Source organism: Eleutherodactylus coqui, chromosome 5 (assembly GCF_035609145.1).
Source record: "Eleutherodactylus coqui strain aEleCoq1 chromosome 5, aEleCoq1.hap1, whole genome shotgun sequence".
NCBI classification, from domain to species: domain Eukaryota; kingdom Metazoa; phylum Chordata; class Amphibia; order Anura; family Eleutherodactylidae; genus Eleutherodactylus; species Eleutherodactylus coqui.
In genome coordinates this window covers 163,871,223-163,898,128 of record NC_089841.1, presented here as the reverse complement: position 1 = coordinate 163,898,128, position 26,906 = coordinate 163,871,223, and the positions used below count along the sequence as shown (strand labels likewise).

Below are 26,906 nucleotides of genomic sequence, written 5' to 3'. Positions count from 1 at the left end.
CAGTACATCTTCTTAGAAGGCATAATTTGTGCTCCGCTGCAGCCCATGATGCAAGGGGCTAACGGAGTTACAGGACGGAAGGCCAGTAAAAGTTTTTCGTGAGCGCGGCCTCTAAAGAAGCGGAATAAGCAGTTTTTTTCAGCGCCACCCCACCCATTGCTGCATTTCACCTTCAGCTCAAGGGTGCAGGAGGGATGCCAGAGCGGCGTTGGAAATAACTCTACAGTCGTCCGGAAAAAAAGTGTTCAGCAAGATGAGTGGACGGATCCCTGTGGCGCGCGGAACATCATCAGGAGCCTCTGCGGCCGCGGCGGATCATGGCTTGTAAGTATGCGCCGGGGAACTGCCCTAATAGAGCACACAGGCGTTGGCCTGTTAGGAGCACCCAGGCCACTAGACTCACGCAATACACTGTCGCCAGTGCTCAGGGAACCCTCGCCCTCCGGCCAACCGGGAGGAAGCCCCCACACAAGCAGCGCGACGAGCAGCGGTGAGTCACAGGGGAAGCCTGTGCATTGCTTGTTGCCTTCCCTGGTGGGTTAGGGTGAGGGTTGCTTTTCTTCATACAGCTCATATTGTAAGGCTACATGGAAGCATTACCCTCACCCTAATCCACCTGTGCCGGCTACAAGCTATGAACACTGTGCAGCTTGGACCTTCGTAACTTGGGCCAATCGGGAGCTAGGGGTGTGACAGGGGCGTCCCTCCTGTCAAACCCCTACTTCCTGGTGGTGTCAAGATACACTAATACCCATGTGGCTACCCATCTTATTGGTTGGGGTCCTTGAGGGGGGATTTGGGATATCTACTTTCCAACATCTTTTAAGTGGGAAGATACTTTTAGGGAAAAGGATATATTTTGCGCTGTGACTGCCCTCCCAGCTGTTTGCACCGCTGACCACATATCGTATGTCAAGTAAAAGTACACAAAACACTCTATTTGTATCTCTGTTCATTCGTTCTATCATAAATGGCGGACAACAAATAGCTGCTGCGCCACTTCTTCCAGTATAATGACCCAGCTCGTGGTCAGTGGGATCAGTCGTGTGCTCATGGCTTTCGGTCATCTGTCGGCTCCAGTATATATGGGGTTTTCACTCTCCTCTATGATGGCACAGAATGCAACTATTACAGAAATGTGTAAACAGCCTAAAAACACTAATTCCAGTTGTGACAGAAATCCCTAGTATCAGTCCCACTCCTATATCTTCATCAGTCACTGTCAGCTATATTTGTGACTGGAAGCTGCCGCCTCCCTTCACACACACTACTGACTGGAGGACTGAGGACGCAGATCATCATAGAGAAAGCGGATAGAACGTCCACGTCGTGCGTGACGTTACTGCCCAGCGTCTCGTTCGGCCGCTTGTCATCACTGCGCCTGCGCAGCCGGATCGTGGTGCGGGTCGAGGCTCTCCCGGTTTCTCGTTGTGGTGTGTGCGACACAAGCGCTACCATGAGCGGGACGCTGGCCAAGATCGCCGAGATAGAGGCGGAGGTGATTATGCAGAGCTTGTGGGGTCTCCGGGGTGTAATCTGGGCCTGACATGTGTTTGCACAGTAGTTGATGCCTTGGCAGTCCGTGCTGGGCTGTGTAGTTAAGGGATCTCCGTCCTATAAAATGTCATATATAATGCCTTACTACTAATGTAATCAGAGTCGTATTGTGTCTCTAAGGCCCTATTCACACGGTGAATTTGCTGTATGCATTCTGCACCCTGATCTGCGCCATTTTGGCATTCTAGATGGAGCGTCAATCTGCGCCGTAGTTCGTGGATTTTTCTCCATGTGGATTTTGAAATCAACATTGCAGAAAAGAGCTGCCATTTGTCGTTGTGGTCTCCGGGGATACCGCGTCGGGCAGCCGCACATGGATTTGCCCCAATGACTGGTGTTAAAGGGGTATTCCAGGCTTTTACTAGGCATGATCTATCATCAGGATAAGTCATCATTAGTTGATCTGTGGGGTCCGCCACACGGGATCCCTGTCGATCAGTTGATCCTCTGGCCCCACTTTCAGTACAGTGGGCTGGACGTCGTCAACAGTCATCAGGCCAGAAGTGTAACAGGGTATTAGTGTACCTTGACGCCACCGGAAGCTAGGGGTTTGACAGGAGGAACGCCCCTGTCGCACCCCTAGCTTCTGATAGGGTGAAGGGACGAAGGTCCTAGTCGCACAGTGTGGGTTTCTTACTGGCAGCGCTGCAGGCTTACGTGGAGGGTTCCTATTCTGCTTAGGCTTACATTCTGACATTGAAATGCTGGCATGTTACAGTGGTAGGAGCCCTCCGTGTAAGCCTGCAGCGCTGCCAGTAAGAAATGCAGACGCTGCAGCGTGTGTGCTTGCTCGTGGGCGGCATTTCAGCTATGGCCTCATAGGTGGCCAGTGGCTCAGCCCTCCATCCCGGTCGCAGGCTCTCCACTGCGTTTCACCGGCCGCATCACTGCTCGCTGTGGGTCGCTCCCGGAAAACCAATGTAAGTGCTGCTAGCTCTCCGTTTACCTCCGACGCCCGCATCACTGGTCCCTCACTGCCGCTCCCGACAAAATGACTTGCCTGAAGTGGCGCTGCCCTTGTGCAGTCAGGGTGGGGGTTCCGCCTTTTGGACCGCCAGCCGCGAACCCACTTGCTGCTGCAGGTGCGTGGCAGCAGCGGCGCTGGATGCTGTATGGCTTCTCTACAGAACTGAACGTGCGTTTCAGGACCTGCTGCCAAGAACGCTGTCCAGCCAATCAGCTGCAAGGGGGGCGTCACCCCCTGTCAATCTAGACTTCACCAGGAATGTGACGTCAAGATACACTAATACCGTGTAACAGACAGTTTTACTCCCATTGAAATCAATGCAAGCGATGCCTTCTATGACACTTCTGACTCCTCATTGCAGGCCGGACTGGAAGTAATAATAATAATAGTCTTTATTTGTATGGCGCCAACATATTCCACAGCGCTTAGTGTTGTAGAAAGCATCGCTTCTATTGTCTATTACACTTCTGCTCCTGACCATTGATGCACAGACGTCTGACCCCCGCTGCATTCATAGCAGGCCAGAGGATCAGCTGATCGGCGGGGATCCCAAGCGACGGATCTGCATAAAATATTTGTGATCTTGGATCTCTGAAGCTTAGTCCCAGAGGCCTGCTGTGGATTGAAGTGTCAGATCCACGTTGGAAAAATGCACCGTGGAATTTTAACGGTACGTCACTGATAAATCTGCACCAAAATCCTCACAACTTACATGTGGATTTTGGTGAGAATTTGCTGCAGAATTGCTGTAAATTTTGCTCTTAGCAATTCCGCATCAAAATCCACGTGTAAGACAAGTAGATTTTAGTGCAGATTTATCTGTGGTTGAATTTGCTTCCAGGTCTGAAAGCACCTGTGGTGTCCTCTTGTCAGGGTAATTAAATTCTAAGTACAGCACCAATCTGGCCCACCCCACTTGCCCCGCTGCCAGGCGTAAAGAAAGAAACACCACACAGAGGTCTGGTATCATTCCTCACACGGGACATGACTGCGCTGCGCGCTTTATTACAGATTACATGAGATCTTATACCCTTTGTCCCATCACCAGCAAGGGGTGATGGGCTCATAACCATATATGGGCAGTCCGGATTTCCGGCCTGAGACAGTGAAAACAGCCGTTATCTTGCTACGGCGCCTCTGGCTTATGTACAGAAAATCACGTATTCAATTAACTCCAGTGCAAAGAATCACCCACTCAATTCTAAGAAAACGGCCAAGCATGCATTCTCCATATATGGGAAGTCCGGATTTCCGGCCTAAGACAGTGAAAGTTATGTACATTTGAACATCTTGATATCTTGCTTCTGGGAAAACGGCCAAGTACACGCGTCCTTCGTCCGATTCTTCATTGCTGTACATTTTAAGATACATTTTGTTCAAGACACATTTTGTCTTCGCCTGGCAAGGCCTCTTGGCATATCTGATGTAAGGCGACATATAAGTTTTTTCTCATTTGGAATTGAATAGAACTTGCATATAGGTATAAAGGATAAAAAAACATATGGCAATATATATATATACCCTCACACTCTTTGATGGGTAGATGGGCCGTCTTTAACAAGTGCAAATCTACAATATAGCAAGTCAATCGGTGCTCATTTAAGAGCATGTACTCTGCCCCTCCATTCAAAACTAGGGGACTGCCGAAAGGGGATGAGAACTTGTTCTCCGCTTTTTATTGATATGAATGGAGCAGCAGTGTTTATGTTTGGCCATTTGAACGTGGGGGAGCTTAAATGGAGCGGGAAGGGGGAGTGCTCTGGGTAGGAAAGTGGTGCACAGGATACCCATTTTTATGATCAGTGAGACTCCCACAGATAAGACACTTATCACGTATCCTGTGGGTAGCTGATAAATATTAATTTGGGAACTGCCCCTTTAAAGTGAATCCTTCGCCTAATTGCTTTACAGTGCGGATGTGTTTACACGGACGGAACCCGCACAAGAAAATGGCACATTGTTTTCTGTGCTTATACACATGGGCGTTTTTTCTGTCAGACCTAGAGTCCGAGATACAAAAATCGCAGCATGTCCTATTTTTCAACAATATTGCCCATTCATTCCTATGGCTGGGTTAAAAAAAACTGCATCGGATTCGTATGCAAATGCAGTTTGCATGTGAGAGTGATGCGGTTTTATTTTTACCATTGCAATAACATGCGTGAATATCGAATGTGGGGCAATGCTTTTTTTTTTCCTTGCAAAATGCACTGAAATCGTGAGTAAAATTGCATGTTGCACTCGCCCGTGTAAATACAGCTCTAGAGGAACAATAGTAACGGATGACTTGCGGCACAGACCGTGGATTCCACTGCAGTAATACCGTCAGTCAACTGTTACATTACAGCTTTGCTGATCACCCTAATTAGACCACACACCATTTTGTTTATTGCTCTGTGGATTCCTATGGCTCTGATTTTTGGGTGCTCATCATATATTTATGGGTAACGATGTTGTGCTTTGCTTTGCAGATGGCCCGAACCCAGAAAAATAAAGCCACCGCACATCATCTTGGTCTTCTGAAAGCACGTTTAGCCAAGCTGCGACGTGAACTCATAACCCCAAAAGGTGGTGGAGGGGGTGGTCCTGGGGAAGGTAGGTGTTCTTCTGAGCTCTGATGATGACCTTATTGACACTGCTTGTCTCACGCTTTCCAGAACCAGATTGCCTAGAGGCCCATTTACATGCTAAGATAAAAAGATTTTGAGCGATTGTTTTGCATAAACTGCTAATGCACACTAATGTCCGTTGGCAACTTCATTTGCATGTAAACGAGCCTTCAGAGCTGTATGCAGAGAACAGTAGGTGGTCTGTTCTCTGCATTCAGCTCCTTTTGTTCTGCCATGGGCTTTCTACTGAATACAATGTAATGAGCAGTTTCCATGGAGAATACAGCACCATGGACAACAAACACAGCCTACGGTCTATGTTATCTTCTCTCTTGCTGAATGTTGGATTTTATGCTCACCTAAAAATCACCGTTCAGCCAAAGAGTGAAAGATGGGAGAATTTACACACAATGATTATCGCTCAAACTATAGCTTTTGAGCGAATTTTAAGCGATAATCATTGTGTGTAAATGGCCCTTTAGTCTCTTGTGCTAACACAAGCGTACATCATTCATTGATTGACAAGTCTAGGCTGTGACCTAGTTTGTTGCGAAATACAACTAACAATTAGCAAAGGCGATCTGAGTGTAATTTCTAGTTGCCTATTTTATTTATTGGTTGCATTTCAAATGCATTTCAATTGGTTGCATTTCCTGCTGCCTGTGTGGCAATAATTCTAGTAGTAGCTGTGATTACTGTGCCTGGTGGAGTTGGATGATAGGGTAACCAGGAAACACAAAGGGAATGACTACGTGCACTGTGGTGTTACCGCTATATGCTTTATCATATAGGAGAATCCCTTTAAGGATTATATCACTGTGCTCAAGAAATCCATGGAGCTTTCTCTTTATGCCCCAGTGATGTCTATGAAAGTTCTTGATAGGCCACTAAAAATGTGAATAACACCCCCTTTAAAGGGTATTCTCGTATCGGTTTTTCATTGCCGAGATGGGAAAATCCTTCCCTCAATTTCCAACCACCTGTCAGAAACAGCCAGGCGCTTCAGCCCTGTTCTATTTGTGCATCTCTCATTGAAGTGAATGAGAGCTATGGATATGGCATAGCACAGTGCGGTAAGCGGCTTGTGTAATTCCCTGAATTATGGAAACAGCGTTGCGCTATTTTCATAACTCCCATTCACTTTAATAAGGGCTACGGAAACAGCGCCTTAGGTTGTTTAAAAAGAGGTTTTGCCTAAATAGTCAGTGAATAACCAAACAATTGCAAGCATACTTGCTACAGTCATGCACATTGTGTGCTTGTTCAATAAAAGCCAATCAGTATACGTATGTCACAGGGATGATTTAGTTTAATCATAGACTTTTTTTAAAAATGTTTTAGGCTTCGATGTTGCAAAGACTGGGGATGCCCGAATTGGATTTGTGGGATTTCCATCTGTGGGGAAGTCAACACTTCTCAGCAACCTGGCTGGTGTTTATTCTGAAGTGGCAGCATATGAATTCACTACATTGACCACCGTACCTGGCGTCGTGAGGTACAAAGGAGCCAAAATTCAGGTAATCTTGTTCTCACATGATAAGGACAGCATAGCCGCATGCACATCTTGAGGCAAGGGGGTAGCACATATGACTGTTGTTTTTATCTCTACTGATCACCAATATTACACATGGGTGGTGAGAGGACAGCATAGTATGGGGACAGTGCCAAAGGTGTCACCTATGATGGCATCAGTGAGAGGGGGTCTCGTGCTACAGCTCTTGTGGTCAGAGGATCTTGGAGTATGTGGCTTGTACAGCCATGAAGCATGAGGGATCTCTAATCACAGCCATTCATTGAATGGCTGTGATTGGTTCAACGAGCGCTGGCTCTGATTGGCTGAGCTGAGGCCCTCAGCCAATCACAGCCAGCGCTTCCTGGAGGCGGGGATTTTCCCCATCCAGAAGAGATTCTGAAGACCAGAGGTGGGGACCGGGGAGAAGATGCAGCGGAGCCCCGGACCGCGTCGTGGAGGTGATGTGTATGTATTTTTTTACATTTCTTTTTTTTTTCTGCAGCTAGGGCTTATTTTCAGGGTAGGGCTTATATTTCAAGCTCCCACCCCCCTACTTCCACCCAAATCCTCTCATGATGTGCTACAAAGTCGTGCGACTTTGTAGCGCCACAAACTCACGGTATTGCCGTAAGAAAATGCAGCAATGACGCACGGACCACCGATTTTCTCGCAGCGATGCCTTATCGCTCGTGTGAAGGAGGACTAAAAGGTATTGGGTCCAACAGTCTTTATGTTTTAAGTATTTCATAAGCATCTGAAAGCGATTGAATCTCTGCTTCATCATAGGGAACCTCACTGGTGTTGAAAGTTTAATTTGAGTTTACCTTGACAAATTTGAGTGTGTTCTCAGACTGATTCCTGTTGGTCGCTTTGCTGGTGAATTTTGTATGTGGCTCCAGCTTAAAGGGGTTCTGACATGAATAATGTTTTTATGCTTTAGCAGCCATTGTTCCCTGGTCTGCCTAATGGACCCAGGGAACCCATGGTTTAATGGCTGCTAAAGCATAAAAAGATAATACTTACCTTGTCTTCTGTTGTTGTTGACATCGGGGGGTCATCTCCCGGCAGGCGCTGCTCCTCCTCTTCTGTCTGCACGAGCCGCGCTGCTCCGGGATCGCGCGCATGCGCAGTGGAGAGGTGCCCTCTGACAGGAGTCAGGACGGGCTGCGTCTCCACTGCGCATGCGCAGCACTCCGGAGTTCAGCCGGACGGACGGGCCGCCCACAGCAAGCACTGCTTGTGACGTGCTTGCTGTGGCGGTCCGTCCGTTGACCTCGGAAGTGTCTGACGGACGGACCAGAGCAGGAAGCGGTCTTTTTGACCGCTCCTGCTCTGCTTTAAAGGCACAGAAGAAGATGCCGGCTGGAGGGGGACATGCCTGGCGATCGGGCCAGGCAAGGTGAGTACAATTTTTTTTTTTTTTTGATGTCAGAACCCCTTTAAGGGCTTTAAGTGGCAATAGGGATGGATCAGTGTGCCTGGTTTCACATGTAATTTTGTGTCTTCTTACAAGGGAACCTGTCAACAGCCCCACAGTGCTCACATTCACTTTTAATGCATCCCAGACATATGTTTGTGATAAAAAGAGGAATGCTCTTGAACCCAAAATGTACTTTTATCACTGCACCTGATATACTAATGACCTGGTTTTAAGTCTAGATGGCAGGCCACTTGAGCCACGAATCGCCACTTCATTCCATAATGCTCGCCCCTAGGCTGGATGCCCTCCTTTCCTTGCCGCTGACGTCAAGAGTCGTGGTGAAATCGCATGCTCTCTGGCCCTAAACGCACATGCGCATTGGTCAACAGCTTAATCGCAAATATCTTGAAGCAGTAATTGGAGGTCCTTATTAGAATCCTTTAGCCAGTGCTGCTAGTTCTGTAAGACCCGCCCTAAATTGTTGATGAGGCCTTAACCTCTCAAGAATCAGACAGCTTAGGCTGGGTTCACACAGGGCGGATTGCCGTTGCATATCCGCACTGCGGCAAAACCGCTGCGTTTGCAGTGCAATGCAGCACTAATGAGATTTGCCAAAAAGCTGTTCTCACAGGACGGATTTTTTCCGCACAGCCGCAGTGCGGAAATGCAACTGCGGCGCGGTTTTAAAAGATGCAGCATGTTCATTCTTTGGTCGTTTCCGCAGCGCTTTTTTGTCCATAGACCTCTATGGACGCAGCCAAAACCACACCAAATACGCGACAAATACACGACAAAAGTAAAAAAGCGCTGCGGAAAAACCGCTTGCTTTTTTTTTTGTGTTTTAGTTTTATTGGGGGTAAAAAGCTTTAAAAAAATATTATTTAAAAAAATTTGTCATTTTTTTTAATTAGTATATTTACGCTAAAATAAATTATGGGAATGGGTTCCTTTTTTTGTTTTGGACATTCTGATATATGATATGTATGGTTTTGGAATACAGAGCGCATACGAAAACAGTTTTGATTGGCGTCTGCTTTGGGTTATTTTCTTTCTTCTGCATATATGTTTATTTTATCTGTAATCTTGTTATACATATTTATGTAATTTAAAAAAAAATTAATATTATCTATGTCCCCCATGACGTCATATAAGGCCTTCACATGGTGTGTTTTTTAAATTTGACCCTTTTCCATTGTATCTGGGGCATCCATAGGTAAAACATCCCCCTGTAGTGACTATTGTCACTGGGAATGCTGATCAGGGGCTTCTAGGACCCTGGAGCTCTGCTGTAACAGGGAATCCAGGGAGTCACGTGACTGCAGGCTCACACATGTGGGAAAGCAGCCGCAGGCATTCTCCATTTTTGTAGGGTTTTCCCACATGGATGGCTCTTGCGGCTTCCTTGGAAGCCATCCAGATCTGCGATACAGATGCAGCTGTCTCTGTGTCCCTATCGCGGGAATCAGGTGTTTAAAAAAAAAAAAAAACAGACTGCTAGGCACATATGCGTGACACGCCACCGGTGTCCCGAGCACATCTGTTGTGCAAAAGAAACAAGATCCGGCCAGTACGGAGGAGAGCCCCGCAGCATCCGGACAGGTGAGTATTATGTATTTTCTGACCTCATGTCTGTGGGCCGGGTGGAATCCGCTGTGGGATTTTGCACGGGGAAAGCATGCGGGCCTGTGGACATGAGCCCTAAAGAGTAGGGAAAAATCTGTTACTGCCAGTTTTTACATTAGAATGTGGTACAAAATTCTTTCTTTTTTTTCTTTACCCGTTCCCGCTGCAGGGCGTAAGTTTACGTCCTGGCAGCCTGGTACTTCCTGCAACAGGACGTAAACTTATGTCCTGGAGATAGCGCAGGATCACATATGATCCCGCAGCGGGAGCCGGCTGTCAGTCACAGCCAGCATCCCGCTGCAACAGCAGGGGGGCATCGGAGATGCGCCCCCCGCTGTTAACCCCTTCCCTGCCGCGATCTAAGTAGATCGCAGCAGGGAATGCATTCACAGAGGGAGCGGACTCCCTCTGTATCTTCGGCCGGAACTCGCGATGTCATCGCGAGAGCCTGGCCTGTCACCATGGCAACAGGACGCCAGACACTGGCGTCCTGTATTGCCTATGCCTATGATCGCTGTATAAGCGATAAGGCATGGCAGAGCAGTAGCTCTGCCATGCCTTATGACAGCGATCATCAGGGCAGTGGTTAAAGTCCCTCCAGAGGGACACAAACAGTATAAAAAAAACAAAGATTAAAAAAATGAATTAAAAAAAAAAAGTAAAAAAAAACTATTTTTTTATGCTTTTTCTCAGATTAGCATAAAAAAGGTTAAAAAAAAATAAAAACCCCACATATTTGGTATTGTCGCGTCCGTAACGACACGTACAATAAGTTGCACATGCTTTTGACTGTGCACGGAAAAAAACGCTTAAATAAACGCTAAAAAACTGAGGCAAAATGCTAATTTTTAGCATTTTGCCTCACTAAAAACGCAATAAAAGTGATCAAAAAAGCCGTATGTACCCCAAAATGGTACCAGTAAAAACTACAGCTCATCTCGCAAAAAATAAGGCCTCATAGAGTGCCGTACATCAAAAAATAAAAAAGTTACAGGACTTTGAATGCAGCAAATTAAAATAGAAAAAAAGACTTCCAAAAAAAAGGGGTTTTATTGCAGAAAAGTGGAAAAACCTAAAAAAAAATATAAGACTTTTGGTATCATTGTAACCGTACCGGTCCGCAGAAAAAATGGAATGTCTCATTTATGCTGCATGATTAACGCTGTAAAAAAAATGTAAAAAATCTATGGCAGAATTGATGCGTTTTCTCTCCCTGCTATCATAAAAAAAAAAGGTTTACAATACAGGTGCTCCCCGACTTGCGAACAGGTTCCGTTCCGGGAGCCCGTTCGCAAGTCCGTTTTGTTCGCAAGTCGAACAAATGGTAGTATGGCGCGGGATCGCGGGTGGATGCCGCTCCATACAACGTCGGGTGCCGGCTGTTCTTACAGCGGGCACCCGGCGGCAGCAGTTCCGACGAGCCACGCCGCTTGTCGGAACTGTTAACACTTTAAATACCGCTGTCAGAGCGGTATTTAAAGTGTTAACAGTTCCGCCGAGCGGCGCGGCTCGTCGGAACTGCTGCCGCCGGGTGCCCGCTGTAATAAACAGCCTGCACCCGATATTCAGGGGGCCGGTACAGCGTCCCACAATGAGATCGCGGGACGCTGTGTGGTTGCTAGGCAGCCGGGGACTCCTGAAAGGCCCCAGGGCTGCCTATGCAGAGTGCCTATCAAGCGCACGGCTTGCTAGGCGCTCTGCATAGACAGCCCTAGGGCCTTTCAGAAGGCCCCCGGCTGCCCAGCAACCGCGATGTGACCGGACAGGCTTCTATCAGGCTTGATAGAAGCCTGTCCGGTCCCTGCACAGTATGATGTAATGCCATAGCATTACATCATACTGTGCAGGACAGATAGTTCGTATCTAGCGAAATTCGTAACTCGAATGTTCGCAAGTCGGGGACTATCTGTATAGTCAATGTATCTAAAAGTGGCACCGATAAAAACTACAGTTCGCCACGCAAAAAACAAGCCCTCATACGGCCGCGTCGACGGAAAAATAAAAAAGTTATGACTTGATAAACGGAGAAGAAAATCCACCAAAAATTGTTGCCTCCTTAAGCCCAAAATAGGCCATGTCATGAAGGGGTTAAAGACCATCCGTACCTTAGACTTACTTTTAACCCTTTGAAGAAATTCTATCTACCCGTTGCCTAAAAGATGCAGATATTGGCCTTAAAGGGGTTAAAATTACAGTTGCCCCAATAATGCTATCACACAGGAGTGATCGTTCAGTAAATGGCGGTATGGGAAGCACATTGGCTTAGTAGTTAGCACTGTTGCCTTGCAGCGTTGGAGTCCTGGGTTCAAATCCCACCAAGGAAAGCATCTGCATGGAGTTTGTATGTTCTCCCCCTGGGTAGGTTTACTCCCAGTTTTCTCCCACACTTCAAAAACGGATAGAAATCTAAAGATTGCGAGTCCCAATGGCAGCAGAACGCAGTATCATGGTGATGTAAAGTGATGCATAATATGCATGCACTATATAAATAAATGTGTTTAGGTGAAGCCAGTCGGAGATCTCTAGGGGCCTTCTGCCTTCATTTACAGTAAACACTCTAGCTGATTGTTTGACTTTTTTTTGCTTGCATAAACTGAATGACAAAAGGGCCCTTAGTAAGCTGCTTTGTTAATCTAAACCATTTGGCTAAAAGAAATGATCAGAGAATACAGAGTTTATCTCAGCTGTGATTGACAACTGGTTGCTGTGAGTCTGCATCCACAGCAGCCTGTCAGTCAGTCAGCACCGTCCTCATGAATACAGTGTATTCAGTGTATTTTTTTTTATCACTTTTCTTAGGCTTCCTGTCCACAGCGTTTTGGCATTGCTTTCCCCACGGCGATAATCTGGTCGCGGGGAACGCAGTGCACAATTTACATAGCGTTGCTATGGAAAGCACAGCCCCCCTGTCCACGAGCAGAGAATCACAGTGATTCTCCGCTCGCAGGCGGCAAATCACAGCATGCTGCGAATTGCTGTGATTCTCCGCAGTGAGCCAATCTGTCAGATAGGCTCACCGCGGAGATCCGTTTGGCGGCGGCTCCCGCGGCAGAGATCCGCCGTGGAATATCGCAACGCCCGTGGACAGGGGGCCTTAGTCAAATGGCACAAATTTTTTATTTTATTTTTTTCCCTTTTGACTAATATGTGAGCGGAACGACCCAATACTATGCTGCCCCTCCGTGGGGCAGCATAATCTGATGACCAATCATCTTAAACCAATTTATATGCTTTTATAACTAGTGCAAGGGTCAAAAAAAATACAGTACCCTCTAGAAGTTTGGAAACGCCCAATGCTTTAGTTTGCAACTCGCTAGTCAGAAACACGTCTTTGAGGTTTTTCACCAAGAATAGAAAGGTATTCTAATAGAAGAAATCCAACGTTGATCCACCTCATACTAATAGTATGCAAGGTTGTCGTACAGCAGAAGATACTTCGAGAAGTCCAAAAGTTAAAATTATCTCCAGATTCCAAAACTAATTTGTAAAATTAAATATCTTTATTTTTGACTATTTCCTTCCATTTTTTTTTCTGTTTCTAAGTTTCTGGAGGGTGCTGTGTGTATAATATGTGTATATAACTTATCTTTCTACCAGTTGCTTGACCTTCCCGGAATCATTGAGGGAGCTAAAGATGGAAAAGGCAGAGGTCGCCAAGTCATTGCAGGTGAGTTAGGTTTTCCTGGGTATGCATAGTTCTGGAATGATAAGTTTTTTTTATGTATTTTTTTTTACATATACTCTTTTATACCTACAGTGGCGCGCACTTGCAATTTAATCCTTATTGTCTTGGATGTATTGAAACCTCTGGGACATAAGAAGATCATTGAAAATGAACTGGAGGGCTTTGGTATCCGACTGAACAAACATCCACCAAACATCGGATTCAAGAAGAAGGACAAAGGTGGCATTAATCTTACTGCCACAGTGAGTATGGAAGTAACATTAAAATCTCAAAGGAATTTGTGGCATTTCTGTAGTTTCATAAGGATGTGTATGAAACGCATCGAGCCTCTGCTTATACAGTCAAACCTATAGTTTCATTGGTAATCTGTCCAAAAGCAATTGGCTAAACTTGAAACCAATGAAACTCGAGGCAATTATGTCCATAGGAATCAATGTAAATTAATTTGTTCTAGACATTCCAAAAAACACACCAAACCACATATTTGTACAGCGTTTAGCGCTGCTTATTCAGCACAGCGCTAAACGCTGTACAATGCTCCCATTCATTTCAATGGGGCTGTTCACCCAAGTGTTTCCGGCCCTGCGTTCCCCGTTAAAACGAATGGGCAGCGGTTTCAGCACTGTCGAAAATGTGGCACAACTTGGTACCGTGTTTTTGGCAGCGCTAAACGCCCTAGCTACACTACCTTGGGGGGGGGGAGGGGCGGAGGGGCGGAAATCAATACTCTCCTTCCAGGTGCTGTCGGGGTCCCCACTGCTGCTTTCGGAGCTTCTGGCCGGCTGTCGAGCGCTTGCCAAGCCAGCAAAGCATCTGTTGCTAGAGATGGGAATTGAATTTGCCACCTCCCAGCAAGAGATTGTTCCGATTGGCTGAGTCGACTCGGTGACAGCCTGCTCAGCCATTAATCCATGAATGGCTGTGATTGGACAGCTAGGTTATGTGGGCTGTCGGCCAAACTAGAAGCAGGCAGTGTAAGTAGAGGCGCAAATCTGTTCTAAAGAAAGCAGCAACGAAAGTAGAGGTATGACTGTAGTACATTGGTGAATGCTAATTGGAATAGACCTGTACATTTTTTTGTCAGGTTGTCTGATTATGAGATTGGGTTTCCACTGATGTTTGTTTTTTTTTCCCCCCTTCCTCCTTCAGTGTACTCAGAGCGAACTGGATTTGGAGACGGTGAAGAGTATTTTGGCAGAGTACAAAATTCACAATGCCGATGTCACCCTGCGCAGCGATGCTACAGCTGATGATCTTATTGATGTAGTTGAAGGAAATCGGTACTGAAACTCAATTGAATTGTGATCTCCCTCGGCATATATAACAGTTCTCCAAACCTGTATCTTCTAACTTGTTGATCTGTTTCCCGCAGAGTCTACATCCCTTGCATCTATGTATTGAATAAGATTGACCAGATCTCCTTAGAAGAATTAGATGTCATTTACAAAGTGCCACACTGTGTTCCCATCTCTGCCCATCACCGCTGGAACTTTGATGATCTCTTAGAAAAGATTTGGGATTACTTACGATTGGTGCGAATGTAAGTGATAGACCAGATTAATGTAAGGAACAGACTCTGGTGCCCCTCTTATTTTAAACTCCTTTTTTCATTTATGCATCATAATGTGGTATGACCGCTTAATATTTAAATACCTTTTTGATTTGGAATTGTACATCCCTCTGACTCCCAATACATACTATATTTTATTTTTGCATTAGCTACACTAAGCCAAAGGGTCAGTTACCCGATTACACCTCGCCAGTCGTGCTTCCTGATTCTCGTACAACAGTTGAAGACTTCTGCACTAAAATCCACAAAAATCTAATCAAAGAATTCAAGTAGTAAGTATCCACTTTGTAGAATAATCTTCAAACTGCAGTACTTTTATAAATCGTATTGTTTTCCTGTCCAATTTGGGGGAGATTTACTGGCTAAATTACTTGTGACTGTCTTAGAGATGTGTATTATCTACAGTGTTGCTTTTGACTGGTATGACCACATCACTTCAATATTGCCCACCGAGGATGGCAAAATCAGAGGCATGGGAACACGGAGTATGATACATCAAAGCAATTCATTGCTTGTATAACATAGTGTTGTGGCAAACGGAGACCGTTTAGGGAGCCAACTAAGTGTGGAAGAAGTAGGAGAGCTGTCACATTGTGAAGTCGGGCATTATCGCTGCCTGTCTGTTCCTTCCACTCATACAAGGACTTGTAAAAGAAGCCATAGTTGTAATAAAATGTGTATATATTTAAATGTGGAGCACTACTTCAATGCATTCTGATTAAGTCTTTTCTTTCCCCTACTCGCAGCGCATTGGTTTGGGGTTCCTCTGTAAAGCACAACCCACAAAAAGTTGGTAAAGATCATGTAATGGAAGATGAAGATGTCATTCAGATCGTAAAGAAGTGATTAATACAAGACTGCCTGGTCATTTATGTCTTCAGAAATCAACACATCTGCACCATATTTCTGCAAGTAATCAGTCACCATCTGTAAATATCTTTTATGAAAAGTATCAATAAACTTTTGTTTCACTATGCCTTTGAGTGTGGTTAATGTCGATATAGGAGAACAGGGGTGGCATGTGGACAGAAGGGGGGGGAAGCAGGAGAATTTCGTATGAGTCTTATCCAACGTGGGGAGGGGCATACCTCCAATGTGAAATTTGAGGCATAGACTAACTGCTCACCCCTTTCCCAGGACTAGCAGGCATTTAGGGACCCTTTGCAGCGGATGAAATTGCTTGCAGGATACGGCATAGATGCATATTATGGTGTTTTCTGTGGAATGTCTTGCATTTTATTGGACAGACTTTGCGGCATTACATCTCCTTTATGCTAGAAATCTGTTACACAAGTTCTTAATTCTCCAGCATACAATTTTGACTGTGTAAATTAATATTGTTAAAATCCATGTGTATTACAAATACCACAGGTGTAAAATTCAGGCCCCATAGGGATAACATTGACCCAGAGGTCTACACATCTCTATTGTCACATGTGAAAGGTTCCTTAGACATTCTAGCCAAACTGTATGTACACATTTACATACACTATTGTGGGTTTACTGACCCCCTTCCCCCACGGTATGGAGATAATTTAGTGTCTGCGGATCTGTCAGCCTGTGACCACACCAACAGGGGGAGCAGCTATGGAAACAGCCCTGTTGCTATAGAAGCTTTGTACCTAACGCCAGAGTGCATTGCTGAGAGACAGATGCTTCTTGAAACATGATTTACAGTGGTAAAGCAATGACTTTGCATTAAAAGTATATTACAGAAATGAAACAAAAGCCCCATTTAGGACAACTAGTCAGGCAAACGATGCCCCACCCTCGTCCTCGCATGTACTTGCTCATGTGCTTTTGTATAGGAGCGAGTATCATTGTTTCACAGCCCGGCGGCTGGAGATTTCTCTTCTCGCTTCCATGCCCCTTTCCATTCACTGAACAGCCACTATTTACACTAAACGATTATAGCCGAGGATTTTAAGCAGCTTGAAATTGGAGGGGCGGGGGAGAGAAATCTCCAGCCGCCCCACTGTGAGGCAACGATACTCTCTCCTGTGCAAAAGCATGTGAGCTAGTACATGTGGGCATGTGTCAGTTTGCCAGAATCGTGCCCTCTAAATGGGGCTTTAGGGGGCATTCACACAAGTGAGCTGCTTGTGCTGCATAATGCACAAGACTCACTGAAATAGACCCCATTGTTTTCAATTTGCGATATTTCTCTCAAAGCAATGCTGGAGAGAGGGGAACACACAAAAAAATATATGGCATCACGTGTAATTTTCACTCAAGAAAAATCACATTTAGCTATACCATTTTCTTGCAAACTAATGCACTCAGTGATCAATTTTACAAGCACCATATCGTTCCAAGTTTCTCAAACAAAGATCACGCTTGCCCACGGGAATGCTCCCTAACACAAGCTAGAAGAGGAGCAGAAATAGTTTGAAGAGTCCGTGCCCCTTTAAGGTGCAGTTTCGGCAACTCCTGAACGGCATACCCCTCACCTTTTGTCTTCCATTCCTGAAGACACAGCTTTTATGAGTCTAGTCAGTTTCAGAACAGCATGGGTGTATTTGCCATGAAGATTTCCACCACGGATGCACTGCAGGTATCTTAAAATCTTTTTTTTGCCTCTTGTGGGAGATCGTGGATTGCAGATTTATTTTTTTTTGTACGTGGATGCACTGCAGATAATCTATGTGCGGGGTGGGGAGTGGGTCAGTCTCCCAGGCTTTTCCCCACCTCCCTAATTGTTTCTAACCTTCAAATCCACAAATGCATGTAAATGTATTGGCGGATGCACTGCAGATCCTAAGCTCCCATAGAGCCAGATCCACTGTAAAATAGAGCATGCTGCCATTTGTTTGCGAGAGGCATCCGCAAATTATTTAAAAACAAATCCTCAGTACTAAAAATGAAGTACAGAATGCCCAATGCTTCTCTATGGGCGGATAGAGCTGCCGATCACCCATGTGGATTCAATAAATAAAATCTGCCTGTGGACATTGGGCCCTAAAGAGGTTATAGTCAGGGGCATTACATCTCCCACCACACCATAGTAGCTTAATCTCTTAGGGTGCCTTCACACTTGCAGTCATATTGGTTTGTTGTTTTTTTTAACACGAATGTCAATAGGACTTTCTAAATGTTCACACATCACACAAAAATAGCAAAGTATAAACTTGGGCTTTTTGTGCGATGCATTTAACATTATGCAGCGATATTGCAAGTGTGACAGCACCCTTAAAAAGAGAAATTCTAGCAAAATAGCCACATGTGGGCCCGTGTTTTGCAGGTTCTATTTTCTAGTGCCGGCATTTAATATACCACAATGTATTGGAGATTTAAAAACTGGAAATTCTGCAGCCTGAGCTGAAGAGCACCCAAAAAAATATGAAGCCCAGCTTTGATTTGACACTCTTCATCCAAGTGAACAGTGTTCGAGTCTCCATTCACATTAGTTTTCGCAACAGAAGATTGACTATTCACTCAAGAATAAAACTGGCCTTTTAAAAATTATTAGAAACCATCTTTTCAGAAAGCTTATACTTGATTAAAAAACTGATATACAGGCTATTGACTGTATCACTAAAGAGGGATGCATTTACCTTGATTTGCAAATCCACTGCTTGCCCTTAGGGATTCAACTACCCTAGCAATTCAGACAGTATGATATCTTCTTAGCTGTGGGGGAGGGGCTGTCTTCACAGGCTCAGCTTCATGCACTCACACTGCTCTCAGATCTGCAGCCAGAGTGTACACAATTTCTCCCTCCAACTTGCTATGTGCGGTTAGTTATGTTTGCATTATGGGTCTTTAGTTTGCAGTGAGCAAAGCAGAATAATTCTTATTACCTAACCTGGTATGTGCACTTATCTTTGTTGTAGGCAAAACTGCATAATTATCGCACTGATCTCTATTAGCTGCTTAAAGCCCCCTGTCCAAGGCCGAATATCACTAGCAATATTCCACCGCGAAGAAGGGAGGGAGCACTGACAGGCTCACCACAGAAAATCACAGCATGCCGCAATTTAAATCCTGCAAGCGGGGAAATGCTAGGATTCTCTGCTCATTGATGCTGGCGCTGCACTTTCCCTAGTAATCTTATGGAAAGCTTTACAGAGAGTGATCCGCCAGTGATTTATCACAAGCCGATCGCCTGCGGACAGGCAGCCTTACTAGGTCGTGTGTTGCATGGTCCTAGCATATATAAAGATCAGTCCAAGAAGAACTATGCTGTTTTGCCTGCAACTAAGATAATTGCCTTTCCTGATGTTCTTGTTACCTAACCTGGTATGTGCAGAGATTGTGTACACACCGACTGCAGATCTGCAGTTAGTAAGTGCAGGAAAGCCAAGCCTGTAAATACAGCCCCCTCCCCCAAGACGACATCCTAAGGTTCCAGTTGCTAGGAAAGCTGAAGGCCTAACAGCAGGCAGTGGCGTGCAGAGGAGCTGCACTTCAGCCTTGCTTTTCAATAGTAAAAAAATAAAACAATTTCCATGAGTATATTACAAGGTTGATGCCACTGGCTAGATTCTTTTCAGACAATTTATGCTCATTTCAGAGTTGGTGTGGAAACAAGCATGCATCTAGCAGCTTAGTAATGGTGGCATCTGCTTGTTTAAAGTAGCAGTGCCCGATTCCACCCCATTCATTTATGTAGCTATTCCCCCAGTATATACAAATACGCTAGTAATACCTTGTTTAGTTATTCCCTTCTAGCTGAAAAATTTTCAGTTGGTCATGTGATTTTATGGTGAACCCCTCCCCCCAGAAATGTCCAACACTTCCGTTCTCTTCATGTGCGATGAAGTTCCATAAAGTGTACCACACATGCTGTTTTCATAGAAAACAGGAACTCTGTTACTGGTGATAAGAGGCCCCCGTCACACATAAGGATAATCATCTTCATTATAACTGACTGTATACATACGGTCTTTAGCTTATTTAGGCGAGTGTAGAAGTTAATATTTACATTGTCCTCAGAGCAGGCAAACATGCTATAGTTTCTTATGTGATCCATCATAGGATTGACAGCACAGTATTCTGTGCAAGTGAAACCTCAAGATGGTGACGGAGAAGCATCAGACAAGAGGCTGCAAAAAAAATTCTATAGAAGAGACCTCCAGCAGAGTGACAGGCCATCTGGTCCAGAGTGCAGAGTGTTATCAGTAGAGTGCTTCTTTAACCCCTTAATCACATGGCCCTCCTTTTTTTTTAGTCCCCAGAGGGAACAAAGAACTTGCAGTGCTTTGATTGCTCCTGCAGTATGATGTAATGCCATGGCATTACATTATACAGTGATCTGACAGGCATTCTGCTATGACAGCCCTGGGGCCTTTCAGAAGCAACCCAAATCAGTCAGGTGGTTTAAATGCCACTGTCAGAATTGGTGGCGCACCTTATCAGCTGTTGCAGGCAAGTGTCGGCTGTAAGAAACAGCCAGCAGCCGCGATGTATACTTACCCTGAAGCTGCAGGATGTAACTATGCTCTGCAGTATTAACAAATTGCAAGATATTTTCTTTAGTTAACCCCTTAGCATGCACCTCACCATTCTGTGAGAAGACAGGAATTAGGTCCTACCTGTTAATTCCTTTTCTTGAAGTCATCCTGACAGCATACACATGGAGGTTGCCTGCTGGACACCTGTTGGGACAGGAAGCGGAAACTACAAAAGGCAACTCCCACCACCGGCTCACCAGTGTGTACCAAATAACTACAGTGACCCGGCTTTGCTTAACCAATCATTTCTAATATGGAAATCATAGTACAATACGTTACTTCATGTAAAATATAACCGAAGGGGAGGGAAAAGCCCCTATGCTGTCAGGATGACTTCAAGAAAAGGAATTAACAGGTAGGACCTAATTCCTGTCTTCCCCTCGTCATCCTGACAGCATACACATGGAGGAATACCAACGACCAAGGGCTTTAGGGAGGGACCACTGCCTGCAGCACCTTCCGCCCAAAGGCCATATCCCGGTTGGCCCCCAAATCCAGGCGATAGTGTTTAACGAAAGTATGTGTGCTCGACCCGTGGCGGCTCTGCAGATCTGGTCGGTTGTCGCCTGGGCTTTCTCCGCCCAGGAACAGGCGACCGCCCTAGTGGAATGGGCTCTAACGTCGCCCGGGAGTGGGATCCCCTGGGATCTGTACGCCTCTTCTATGGCCCTCCTGACCCAACGCGCTAAGGAGTCCTTAGTAGCGGCCCCTCCTCTGCGTGGACCTTGAAATTGAATGAAGAGGTTGTTAGACTTCCTGAAGGAATGTGTGAATTCCAAATACTTCAGGACTGCTCGTCTAACATCTAAATTATGGAACCTCTGTTCTGTGGTATTACGGGGTTCCTGGCAGAAGGAGGGAAGTACTATACGCTGTTCTCTGTGAAAGTCTGTGAGAACTTTTGGTTGAAAGAAGGGGTCAGGCCTGAACTCTATTTTATCTGGGAAGGTGGTCATGTATGGGGTCCTAATCGAGAGGGATTGGATCTCCCCGAGCGGATGTGATGGCCACTAAAAAGGCAACTTTGTGGGGGAGGATCTTTACTGATAGATCTTCCAGGGGCTCAAAGGGGTGTGCGCAGAGGGCCTGCAAAACAAGGTTCAGGTCCAATGGGGGCATGGTTTCTCTTATAAAGCGATGGAGTCTGACTGCCCCTTTCAGATATTTCTTAATTAGCCTATGGTCGCCTAAGGGGAAGTCGAAGAAGGCCCCAAGGGCGGCCACCTGGACCTTAAGGGTACCAGGTCTTAGCCCCATGTCCAAACCATCCTGTAGGAACTCCAATATTTTGTTAATGTCGGGCTGTTGGAGGTCATGTATACTATGCCCCAACCACCTAGAGAAGGTATCCCACACCCTGGAGTATATTTTTCAGGTGGATTTTTTGAGGCTCTCACATAACGTAGTGGTCACCCCCTCTGATAGGCCCCGGCTCAGGTATTTTACCCGCTCAACTTCCAGGCCACCAGTCTGAACTGTCGGACCTTTGGGCATATCAGGGGACCCTGCTGAAGGAGGTCGTCTCTCTGCGGCAGATGTAGAGGCGATCCTGTGTCGAGAGAGCGGCCAGGAGCGGGAACCAGGGTCTCTTGGGCCAGAATGGGGCCACCAGGATAACGGAGCCTGGGGACTCCTGAATTTTCCTTAGGACTCGAGGAATCAGGGGGATAGGTGGGAAGGCGTATGCAAGGTCCCAATCCCAGGCCTGGGATAGTGCATCTATTCCCAGGGAGCCCCCGTCTGCTCCCATGGAGAAAAACCGGGGACACTTGGTGTTCTCCCGAGAGGTGAACAAGTCCACCTTGGGTGTCCCCCATCTCTCTAAATTTAGCTGGAACGCGTGTGGATGTAGAGTCCACTCCCCGGGGTCTATCTTCCTGCGGCTGAGATGGTCCGCCATGGAGTTCTCTGGGCCCCTTACGTGGTACGCTGTGACGGAAGGCGTCCGCTGCTCTATCCACCCGAGAACTTTTGCCGCCAGGTCTTGGAGGCAGGGGTTCCGCGTGGATCCCTGGTGGCGGATGAGGGACACAGTTGTTATGTTATCCGAAAAGATCTTAATGTGTCTACCCCTGATCTCTGTCTCGAGGCCCCGAATGGCCTTCCAGACAGCGCAAAGTTCTTTGTAGTTGGAGGATTGAGCAGCTTCCTCCCGGTTCCAGCCCCCTTGGACGTAATGACGGCCTAAGTGGGCCCCCCAACCAGTTGCACTTGCGTCAGTAAAGATGGATACTGGGGATGCGGGGTACCAAGCCGTGGCTCTGGCAAGGTTAGAGATAGACATCCACCATTCCAAGGAGGATTTTATCTTGTAGGTAAGGACGACTTTCCGATCCAGGGAGGCGGGGGATTTATCCCAGTTGTTTAGGATAAAGTCTTGGAGGGTTCTACAATGTAACTGGGCCCAAGGGACTACCTGATGCAAGAGGTCATGAGGCTGAGGACCCTCATGCCTCTCCTAAGGGAGACTTTAGTGCTTAGAGAAAGTGCCCGACACTCATCCTGGAACTGGAGTTCTGAAGCCGATCCTGTTATGATCAGGAAATCGTCGAGGTATGGGACAATCAACACCTTGTCAGTGCCGCCACCATCTCTAACACCAGTTTGGAGAACACCCGGGGTGCGGAGGAAATCCCGAACGGCAGGCACGTAAATTGAAAGTGAGAGACAGAGCCATCTATCACCAGGGCAAACCGCAGAAACCGCTGGGAATCTATGTGTATACGGACATGGTAATATGTGTCCTTTAAGTCCACGGTGGCCATGACACTATCCGGCGCAATTAAGGGGATTGCTGACCGCACCGATTCCATTTTAAATCTTTGATACGTGATAGATTTATTCAGGAATTTCAGATTAATTATAGTTCTATAGGATCCATTGTTTTGTTTTTTTTTTGATTAGGAACAAGGGGGAGTAGCACCCCTTGAATAGTCCTTCTGCGGGAACCCGAGTGATGGCACCTAGGGACAACAGCTCTTGCACCCCCAACTGGAGGGCCTGAGCAGACGCAGGTGACTCACAGGGGGTGACTATGAACCTCCGGGGGAGGAAATTTCAATTTTGTAGCCATCCGAGACTAGGCGTAAGGCCCAGGGATTGGAGGTCGCCTCGTTCCATCTAAGGGCGAACCCTTTCAGTCTACCCCCTACTTGTAGGATCCGGGAAGGCAGATTCTCACCCTTTCCGCCTTTGGGATAGGACCAGCGTCCGGTTTTCCCTTTCCCCTTGTATGCTCTAGAGGGAACAAAAGGAGGAGGGTAGGAGGAGGAAGCCGCCTAAACGATTTCTCCGATGGTAGTCCCTGGCTCTTATCCGATGCCTTCTCTAGGAGAGTATCCAAGGAAGGCCCGAAGATTCTGTGTCCTTGGGAGGGCAGGGAACAGAGTCTATTCTTGGAGGCGTTATCTCCTGTCCAGGCCTTAACCCAGACAGCCCTCCTGCTGTGTTCGAGAGGGCTGCTGAACGGGCCCTGAACCTCACTGACTCCATAGAGGCGTCTGCCAGGAAGCCAGTTGCCTCTGGAGGAGGGGAAGGCAGCTGGAGATGTCCTCCCTAGAGCCCCTCTGAGAAATCAGCGTCTGGAGTTGGTCTAACCAGACTGACATAGATCTCACCACAGATGTGGCCGTGATGTTGGCTTTGACGGTCAGGGCCGCGGTCTCCCAGGCCTTTTCCATCGTAGAATCCACTCTGGTGTCTAGTGGATCCTGCAGTTGGGAAATGTCCTCAAAGGGGAGGGCTGCTTTTTGAGACCCTGGCGACCGCCAGCTCCCCCTTAGGGATGGTTTCTAGGAACTCGATATCTTCTGGTGTGAAGACCATCCGATCCTTGAATTCCTTGGACAGGAAGAATTTCTGATCTGCCTGTTTCCACTCTGTCAGGATCAGCTGTTTTAAAATGTCATTAACTGGAAATGACGGTTTTGGCTGTGGTAGGAGTCCCCGGAACAGGCAATCCTGAAAGGATGGCTGCTGCGGCACCTCTTCCTCCACCTGCATGGTGCGCCGGACTGCAGTTAACAGCTGACCCAAGTCCGCCGATGAAAAGAAATACTTCCTTGTATCCTTCATGGGCGGCATGGATTCTGAAGGAGAATCTTCTAGGACCTCCTCAGAGTCTGACTCTTCCATTCGTGCCCGCCTTACCCTTTCCGTGGGGGGCGGCAGAGAAAGAGGAGAGCGAGGCTTCAATCTCCTCGCGGATCGGATGTCCGACATGCCCGAGGAGCCCTCTTTGCGGATCACCTTCTCCGTAGGGTCCGCGCATAGTGGCTTGGTGTGGCCCCCTTCTAGCCGCCGCAAGCCAACTGGACATTTGCGCACTCGCTTTTTGGCCTCTCTAACCTTTTGTGCATCTCTGTCCTAAGAGACGGAGAAAGCAAAAAGCACTTCCAGCACCAGATCCTGATGTCTCAATCCTCCCTCCCCGGTACTCCCAAAGCAGTCTACTCACCAGCAGGCTGCTTTCAGTGTCCTCTCTGGCTGACATCTTCAGTAAGGTGCAGCCAGGAGAGATGCAGAGGAATCCAGTCCTTTTAAATTTTCAAATTTGGTGCCGACACGCCCCCTTTAAGTGAGGCCCCGCCCCCCATGATGCGGCCGCGCTGACGTCACGCCGCCGCGGCCGACCCGGGGGATACACCGCATATACTGGGACACCGCCAACCAGCACACTCGTGGAGACGCACGCCGACCCGCACACACGTGGGGACGCCGACCGGACCCGCCGCCTAGGAGACACACATGGTGGTATATGGAACGCTTCACGAATTTACATGTCATCCTTGCGCAGGGGCCATGCTAATCTTCTCTATCGTTCCAATTTTAGTATATGTGCTGCCGAAGCGAGCACTTTTTTTTTTCCCCGAGCGCAGCTGGCATACCTCTCTAGACGTGGATCCCTGGAGACACCGGCGTCCGAGCCTGCAGGTATCGGGGCTGCTTCCTACCGGTACGACAACCCCACTGGGCAGCGTACCGGGGGAGGATTTTCCCACTGGGGGAACATTGCTGGGTAGATCCTGCGGGTGAGGGTCCCCTCGTAGGGTCTCACCCGCGCAAGCCCTGCCAGCCCGAACAGAGAGTCGTCCCCCCACAGGCGGACAGGCTGCATGGGAGTCTTCTTTCTTCATTCACCTCCAGGATACACCTGGAGGCCCGCTTGGACTGTCCTGTAGGGACAGGAAGACACTGGTGAGCCGGTGGTGGGAGTTGCCTTTTGTAGTTTCCGCTTCCTGTCCCAACAGGTGTCCAGCAGGCAACCTCCATGTGTATGCTGTGTGTATGCTGTCAGGATGACGAGGGGAAAGTCCTATTTGAAGATAAAGGTTCAGCTGTCAGAATGAGTGGTGATTGATGTAGAGTTCCTGCCAGGCAATATATGAAGAGGTATTGAGACACTTCTTGCCAGCAACTAGAATAGCGATATCTCACTTAGTAAAGCATCCACACAACCAGCTATTAGTTGCATTCCAGAGTTGGTGAATGGTACTTATCAGATGAAAGTCTCAACCTAAGGGTGTATTCCCACGAACGTATATCGGCTCGGTTTTCACGCTGAGCCGATATACGTTGTCCTCATGTGTGGGTGGGTGGGGGAGGCTGGAAGAGCCCAGGAGCAGGAACTGAGCTCCCGCCCCCTCTGCCTCCTCTCCGCCCCTCTGCACTATTTGCAATGAGAGGAGGCGGAATGGGGGGCGGGGCTAAGTTTTGGGAATTAGCCCCACCCCCGTTCCACCTCTCCCCATTGCAAATAATGCAGAGGGGTGGAGAGGAGGCAGAGAGGGGGCGGGAGCTGAGTTTTTGCTCCTGGGCTCTTCCAGCCTCCCCCCCCTGCACATGAGGACAACGTATATCGGCTCGGCGTGAAAACCAAGCCGATATACGTTCGTGTGAACGCACCCTAAGAGTGCATTTACACTGCAAAGATGATCGCTCAAAAGATGGCTTTTGAGCAATCATTATGTATAAACCACTACTTGGTACTAATTGGCATTAGTGCCAAGTAGCAGCGTGTGCTAGGAGTCATCAGGAAACAGACCTCCCACGGTTTTTTTATAGCTGATAAATGTTGTCAGCCCCACTGGAAGCATATTTGGTATGTCAGCCGCACTTCAGTAGCAGTGAGCGATTCCATTGACCTGATAGGTTGTTGGGTACACCCCCCCCTTTGGAGATGTGCATGAGTGGCCGGCCTGTTAAATAAGCAGCAGCAGGGCTGGAGGAGGGTCGGCAAGTAACCCTAACCCACCCCCGCGGGTCTCATGAAGTAGCACTCGTGCACATTTCCAAAGGGGGGGGGGGGGGGGGGTGTACCCAACAACCAATTAGGTCACTGGAATTGGTCACTGCTACTGAAGTGCGGCTGAAATACCAAATATGCCCACTGGAAGTTTAAAGCGAAAGTAATCAGCTAAATCAGCTCTGAGGGCAGAGCACCACAGCCTGCGGTTCTGCTCATCAGCTGTTCTGCTGAACGATGTGTTTTCAGTTATGCTTGAAAACAA

The 26,906-nt window shown here is 47.2% G+C and overlaps 1 protein-coding gene and 1 non-coding gene across 2 annotated transcripts; one reads left to right on the top strand and one right to left on the bottom strand.

The window, feature by feature from the left end:
- Positions 1 to 1,355: 1,355 nt before the first annotated feature.
- DRG1 (developmentally regulated GTP binding protein 1) lies at positions 1,356 to 15,920 on the top strand. The gene is made up of 9 exons (XM_066603614.1): positions 1,356 to 1,498; positions 4,996 to 5,119; positions 6,475 to 6,650; positions 13,287 to 13,356; positions 13,447 to 13,616; positions 14,524 to 14,654; positions 14,747 to 14,914; positions 15,094 to 15,216; positions 15,691 to 15,920. The coding sequence occupies exons 1-9, from the start codon at positions 1,457 to 1,459 to the stop codon at positions 15,788 to 15,790; spliced, it is 1,104 nt and encodes a 367-aa protein (XP_066459711.1). The 5' UTR covers positions 1,356 to 1,456; the 3' UTR covers positions 15,791 to 15,920.
- Positions 15,921 to 25,147: 9,227 nt separating this feature from the next.
- LOC136630967 (U6 spliceosomal RNA) lies at positions 25,148 to 25,252 on the bottom strand. The gene has a single exon (XR_010792970.1). It is a non-coding gene; the product is annotated as a U6 spliceosomal RNA (small nuclear RNA).
- Between the last annotated feature and the right edge of the window lie 1,654 nt (positions 25,253 to 26,906).

Excerpts from the sequence above, each read along its gene's own strand:
- DRG1 (XM_066603614.1), top strand. The coding sequence starts at position 1,457 with ATGAGCGGGACGCTGGCCAAGATCGCCGAGATAGAGGCGGAG. Across the intron at positions 14,655-14,746 it reads GATGTAGTTGAAGGAAATCG|AGTCTACATCCCTTGCATCT; the intron begins GTACTGAAACTC and ends TGTTTCCCGCAG. Across the intron at positions 15,217-15,690 it reads CTAATCAAAGAATTCAAGTA|CGCATTGGTTTGGGGTTCCT; the intron begins GTAAGTATCCAC and ends CCCTACTCGCAG.